Source organism: Talpa europaea (genome assembly GCF_964194135.1).
Source record: "Talpa europaea genome assembly, chromosome: 6".
Classification (NCBI taxonomy): Eukaryota; Metazoa; Chordata; class Mammalia; order Eulipotyphla; family Talpidae; genus Talpa; species Talpa europaea.
This window is the reverse complement of record NC_140072.1, coordinates 85,451,835-85,459,289: the sequence shown is the minus strand read 5'-3', so window position 1 is coordinate 85,459,289 and position 7,455 is coordinate 85,451,835. Positions and strand designations below refer to the sequence as shown.

The 7,455-nt window shown below is 40.5% G+C and overlaps 1 protein-coding gene across 1 annotated transcript; it reads left to right on the top strand.

Annotated features, from left to right (window-relative positions):
- Positions 1-652: 652 nt before the first annotated feature.
- LOC311172287 (mitotic spindle assembly checkpoint protein MAD2B-like) lies at positions 653-1,431 on the top strand (the record flags this gene model as incomplete). The annotated part of the gene is given in 2 exon segments (XM_084235584.1): positions 653-796; positions 798-1,431. Coding segments are annotated over 2 exon segments (636 nt in total). The 3' UTR covers positions 1,290-1,431.
- Positions 1,432-7,455: the final 6,024 nt, after the last annotated feature.

Here is a 7,455-nt window from a genome sequence, read left to right as displayed (position 1 = left end):
ATTCACCAGAGACAGAGCAGGGAGCAGAACAGGCAGACAGCAGAAATACACTGCTGAGGGGAGCAGCGGGCAAGACAGGAGAGGTCTGCCGCCCGATGTGGGATTCTCCTCGGCCGGCTGGCATCAAACCTGCACTGCCCACTGCCGAGGCTGCGGACAGCTTCACAGTGTAGGGCTTAACTGGCTGCGCCACCGGGGAGGCCAGAACAATAAATTATTTCAAGTGAAAAATATTTCATTGTACACCAACATGTTTAAAAAGTGTATTATCGTTTTAATATACCTTTAAATCTGAATATTAAGACAAACTTCACTTTTCACATTCATTTAGTAATGTTTAATTTCTTTTAAAGTAAATGTGTCTTAAATAAATAAATGTGTCAGGAGCAGCAAAATTTGTTAAAAATGCATTTTAAAATGGCATTATGTTGTTTTTTTTTCCTCGTGTCCCGCGCCGGCGCCCGGCCCTGCGCGCCCCGCGCCCCCCCGCGCCCGCGGCCCTGCCCTTCGCGGCCCCCGGGGCGCGGGCGGGGGGCCACGGGCCGGCGGTGGGCAGAGGCCGGTCGCGGCGCAGCCTGTGCCGCTAAGCTCAGCCGCCAGTGTGTGCTGGGGGTGTCCACCCCAGATGCCCTGATTCTGTGTGTCGAGAAGGATGACCACGCTCACGCGACAGGACCTGAACTTTGGCCAGGTGGTGGCCGACGTGCTCTGCGAGTTCCTGGAGGTGGCGGTGCACCTGATCCTGTACGTGCGCGAGGTCTACCCGGTGGGCATCTTCCAGAAGCGTAAGAAGTACAAACGTGCCGGTCCAGATGTCCTGCCACCCGGAGCTGAACCAGTACATCCAGGACACGCTGCACTGCGTCAAGCCGCTCCTGGAGAAGAATGATGTGGAGAAGGTGGTGGTGGTAATTTTGGACAAAGAACACCGCCCAGTGGAGAAATTTGTCTTTGAAATCACCCAGCCGCCGTTGCTGTCCATCAACTCAGACTCCTTGCTGTCACATGTGGAGCAGCTGCTCCGAGCCTTCATCCTGAAGATCAGCGTGTGTGACGCTGTGCTGGACCACAACCCCCCAGGCTGTACATTCACAGTCTTAGTGCACACGCGAGAAGCTGCCACTCGCAACATGGAGAAGATCCAGGTCATCAAGGACTTCCCCTGGATCCTGGCAGATGAGCAGGATGTCCACATGCATGACCCCCGACTCATACCCCTAAAAACTATGACGTCAGACATTTTAAAGATGCAGCTGTACGTGGAAGAGAGAGCTCATAAAAGCAGCTGAGGGTGTGCCTGTCCCCCTGCTGATGCTACACCCATCGGACTTTGGGGGGGCGCCGACCTAGGGCCGCACTGCAGGGCCACCCTGATTCCAAGTGCTCTTATTGCCTCTGTGTGTGGACCACCCGCCCTCCAGCTGGGGATGCGCAGGCGTGGTCACCTCCATGGAGGAATTCTCCCCAGGAGGGCAGTGAAGGGTGTTGGGACCCCAATTTCTCGGCCTCCTGGGGTTCAGCCGGCCAACACTGTCTGTCTCAAATACTGTGCTGTGAATTGTTTCAATAAAGGGGCCCCAAGGGCTGAAAAAAAAAAAAATAAAAAAATAAAATGGCATTATGTTTATCTTGAAGACTGAATGTATACGAAAGTATAAACTGTTATAGGATCATCATAGATAAAACACTTTTATGACATGTTTGTAACATGAAATTGTGTTTAAGCATCAGTGAGCTATTTTGAGTTTATAGATTTTTTCATTCTAAATGATGAAATAAGAATTTAGCTTGTTACTTGTATTATCTCCAAATAACTTATTGCAGATGTGAGTCTGCAATATGATTTTCACTATAAGTACTCCATTTAACATCATTTTTCAGATTGTTTAGAGTAATTCTGAGGTCATAGTTAACATTTATATTAGGTGCAAATAATGGAATCATGGCTGATCAAAAGCAAATACACTTACTACAAAGATCTTTTTATACTCCTGTGATTTTGGTATTGCAACATCAAAATTCCTCATGCTTCTTGACCCAAATTCACATTTTGAAGTGCTTAGAATAAAAACAATTTTAACTGCTGAACTGTTAAAGCTACCTTTCCTTGCTACTACTGCTGTGCCATTGTATATCTATTTCCATACTACATTATAAGAATGCTTCTCTCATCCCTGCCAGCTTCAGCCTGGTCACTGGACATGAAATCAGGGCTTGCAATTGCGATTATTTTCATTTTAAATAGAAGATGTTAAATACTTAGTGATTTTTAAAAAAGGAAAATAGGAACAAATACCATTTCTGACTATACAATGTGAGCCCCAAATGCCCTTCTAGACAATAGCTAGAAAATGCTGAATATGAATAGATACAATCCTGCCCTGAAAGAGCTCCCAGCCTGCTAGAGAAATAAATAAACAAGTTCACAAGGTGGTACAGGAATCAGCAACTGACCATGATAAATACAAATTATGATGGAGCAGAGGACAGGCATCATTCCTGGGAAAAATATTTTAATGTACACCAAAATGTACAGTGGGAGTGAACAATTAGGAATGTCTGGGATGACTTGCCAAGAAACTGATGGAAAGTGACCCTTCCCTGGTGTCTACCCAGGACCTGAGGTAGCTATCATTCCTTGGTCCCGCAGCATCCTGTCACAACTGATAGTGCCTGACCTTACTGGTTTCCTTGTTCTGTTCATCTTTCTCCACAAACTTGTAAGCTAGAAACTGTATTGTCTCTACAGTGCCTGCCTGGTATAGCTGATACTTAAGAACCATCTGATAAATAAGTATGTGGAAGATTTTAGGCTGATGATCTAAAAGGAGTTCATGGGCCTCCCTGGTGGCGCAGTGGTTGAGTGCTGGGTTGCGAAGCTGCCCACAGCCTCTGCAGCACTGGTTTGATCCCCGGCTGCTCCCCAGCCACCAGAGGAGGGTCCCACATGGCGCGCAGACCTCTCCTGCGGCCCGCTGCTCCCCTCAGCAGTGTACTTCGGTCTTCTGCCTGGCTCTGGTGAATTCTCTCACCCTCCCACACTTCTGACTGTACCCAGTGCTTGTATAAATAAATAAAAATAAATCTTTAAAAAAAAAATAAAAGGAGTTCATGTTTAAAGACAGTATTTTATGTTCATACCATGATATAAAGGTAAGTACTAGTTATGTTTGAAATACCAAGTATTAGAAGCAATGAGCAGGATCAAGAACCATGGGAAATGCAGGGACAAATGAACTTAACAGTTTATTTTTTTCCATTTGGTTGAAATTTAATGTCAAATCAAGAAAAAATGAATAGAATATTAATTATTGTAACACTGTCAAAAAAAAACATCTTTACTATGTTTTTAAAATCTAGCACCTTGTGAACTTACAGTTTAAGCTGGAGATTTCAGAATCCTCACCTATATCTGAACCAGAATAACATGTTTCATTTGTTTATTTTGGAATTCCACAAAATAGTCCCTTGCATCAATAATGAAAAAAAGAAAAAGAAAAACCTTGATCAAGGTAGTAGGGAAGTTAAGTTCTCTCAAAATATTTATACATTTTCCTCCTCCATCTTAAGACAGGAAGGTAATTTCAATGGAGGGAATTGAGAATTTATATTTTTAGATATATTCCAATACCCTCTTGTATTTTTTTTAACTTTATAAAGAGAACTGTCTTACTAATGGAACCTGTTATCACAAATGGCAGATATGAATGATAAATACGATATTCAGAAAAATATTAGAAATTCAAATTTATTTTACATTTACTAATCATTTATATATTTTAAGGACAAAATTCATTAAATAAAAAAATATTTCCTGAAATAGGTTTATTCAAAGCACATGTTAAAATGTTTCTTTAATAAATGCTGAAAGAGTCTTCAGATCTCATCTATTGTTTGGGGAGAAAATAGCATTTTTAAGGCCTGGTGTTCTACTCACATTCATTGTGAACCACTGTGGGTGTGGCAAGAGGAGATTGTATTACCTGCTTCCAGAATTACTCCAGAAAGGAAGAATGGACCGATGCATCACAGATTGTCCTGATTTGGCCAGAGCACAGCCTGCCAGAAGTTATTGAGTCTTTTTTTTAAGATTTATTTATGCATACAAGAACTGGGGTGTAGGCCTCAGGTGCAGAGGAGGTAAGAGGATTCACCAGAGACAGAGTGGGATCAGAACAGGCAGATCTACTAAATACAGTGCTGAGGGGAGCAGCGGGCGAGGCAGGAGAGGTCTGCTGTGACATGTGGGTAGCTCCCTGGCCAGCTGGGGTTTGAACTCATGCTGCAGTGGCTGGCAATAGCTTGATAGTGCTGTCTTTAACACCTGTGCCAGCAGGGAAGCCCCCCAGTTACTGAGACTTTACTAGAAAGGTTGGAAGAAAATATCCTAATCATCCCTGAAAAGGCGTTAATTCAAAGTTTGTACCAACCCAAGAGCCAGATAGGGAGACTTGAGACCTGAGAGGCCACTTCACAGAGAATAGGCCAGTCACCATGGATTGATACCTCTTCTAGGATTTCAGCTGTAGAGACTTGAATCACCTCCATAGTAGAAGTGGTTTGAAGAGGAGAAAAGAGGAGCTCCAAAGTCAATCCAGCTAAACGAAAATCTGAAGCTCTCGGAAAAGTTTGGTTTTCTAATTGTCCAGGCTGCTGGTGCCTGGTTTGTATTCTTTTCCATTTAAACCGTGCTCTATTGCTAAGCTGCAGAATGCCTTCTAGCCAACTACTGCTATAACATGGGAAATCCTTGGGAAGGATATCCAGAAGTTCTCTGAATCTGAAGTACCCAGTGGGGAGGCTGCCTCTGGTGAAGTAGCAGTGAAGTCTTTGGCCCACTCAATTTTAATTCCTGATTCCAAATCAGAGGCTGATAGTGACCATGGACTCTCCACCTCCTGACTACTCCCCAGGGTGAGGAGACAGAGCTGTCATCCTTGTTTGAATTTTCTGAATAGATGATACAATGTTCTGTTTTCCAATGACATGGAATGCTTAGGAGATGAACGCGGGGCAAGTAGATGGGATTTGGAAGCCAGTTCTTACACACTCTAGCATGAGTCACATTTCTTCTCTCTTTTTTGTTGTTTTCCTCAGTATAATCTGGCTGGAAACTTGGAAGGCGGGGTATTCCAGACCACTAGCCTGTCTCAAGGCACTCAGTCCCAGTGTAGCTATTGCCACTATAGCCCTGCAGTTCTAGGTTGACCTTCTGCCTCCGGTTGTGGGACACCTGGGCTAAAGTGTCCAGAATATAGGAGCCCAGAAGCCCCTGGGCCTCAGTCTCCCCCTAGCCCAGCTGTCTGCATAGTATCACCGAGCAGAAGTGACACCTAGCTCCTCATAGATTTCATCTTAGTTTTTCCTCACTAGTGTTTTTTAGCACTTTTATAGTAGGTGATAAATAGCCATGTACAGGTGTTGACATTAATAAAAACATTTGTTCTTCTCTAATTCACTTCATATTTGCTACTATCCAGAAAAAAGTAATGCATATCCTCTCTAAAATTACAGCAAACTCTCTTCAGTAGCCTATATTTAATAATAGTTATCCCAAGATGTTACATCAAAACCATTACCTAATTCTTTATTGCATATTATATTTTAAAAATCCCATTTTCAAAATAAGATAATTTAAAAGTTGTAAGTTCCCATTTGCAATGAGTCCTATGAGATTTTGTAGGGAAAAAAATGAGTCAAAAGACAAGCTAGGTGCAATATTCTTTATTATAAGTAATCATAAGTGTGCATTTGTAGGGTAATTGAAGCCTGTATTATAATCAAAAGCATTATTTAAATAGAAAATTTCTTTTTTTTGTTTGTTTTACATTAATTTCAACTTAATATATGCCAGGAACATCTTTTCTTGTTATACACTTCAGCTTTTAAATCATAACAGGGGAAGATAAAATTTGGAATGCATATTATATTTTGCTTTACTTATTGGACATATATACCAAATATCTGGGACACATTCAGAATTAAAGTCCTGCAAACAATATTTACAAAATGGTTTGCTGTTATTGGGTATTCAGTTCCTTAGAAGATGATGAGAGGGAGATGTTCATGATGTTAAATGCTAGTTTGATGCACAATTTTTCCTGATGTATACTGATGTAAAAAAAAAAAGTTAATATGTTGATAACATCTTTGTAATTCCAAAGCACTAACAGATATTAAAATATCATCTAACTAAGACTTTTCACATCTCAACTTTATCTTTTTAATAGGAAAAAAACCCAGATTTCAGCAACATGTTAAATGTTCTTATCTTGTAAGCAGGACAAAATATGATTGTTCTATTGCACGGCCCTTGTCCATGGCAACCTTATACATGTTTGGCATTGCTGCTGCACTTAATGGCTTAGCATGTGCATTTTGCTAGCTATCCTATAAAAGAGTGCTATTATTTTTTTTTTTTGGATTGTCTATCTCAAGGAATGAATGCTAAGTGAGTACATTTAGAAATCTGAAGTTAAATACTGCACGACATTTGATGATTCTTGACAGCAAAAATTTTAAAAGGCTGATTAAAATATAAATATATTAAAATGAACAAAGGGTTAACGTCTCAACAATGCTAAATTCTCTGGATTTTAGAATATTAGGAATTCTAAATTCCTAATAAGTGTGAAATACATTGAAAAGTAATAATTCAGGTTCACTGGAATATTTTGTCCTGGTCTCCCAAAGTTACATGAAAATCCAAATATTTAAGTGTCCTTCATATGCAACCAGTTCCTATTAATTAAATTACCAGAGGATGTTTGAACACTTGTGGTGAGATCAAGAAAGCTATATTTGCTCCCTGGAGTCAAAATCACTTGTACTGGCTGCTCTCTGTGGGGTGGTACTTGTATAAGAAAGACTCACTAAAGTAATGCCTTTCTCAAGAAAAAGAGGAGATCAGGAATTCTTGGGGGAAAAGGGAAGCAAGGGGGAAAATAAAACAACTTGGAGATATGGAAGAAAAGTAGCACTTATCCTAGGACATTTTCATCCATTACCTGATGGCTCAGAAGAGAAAGGAAGTAAATTTCAAAATACAGATAATTAAGAAATCAAATGCTTTTTTTTAAATGCTTTTTTTTTCCAACAAGAGAAAGATTGCATGTTTTAAAAGTTCTGAAACATAAAGATGTGTATGCAAACAAATTTACTATTAGACTTTCACCTCCAAAGAGCTGAGACTGTCTCCTGCTTGCATTTGATTCCACAGTACCTAACATTGTACCCGGCTTACAGAGGTGCATAATACATAGTTGATGAACCAATAGACTATGGGGTTTTCTAAACACTAAATGGGCCACCTAGTTTTAATATAAATGCAATATTTATTTTCTAGTGTATATATGAAGTTTCTATTAGATTTAACACTAGTCATTATGAGAGGTGACAGTGGTACTCACTCATATAGATTTTTCACATGATCATTTCTACCTTGAATACAATTTC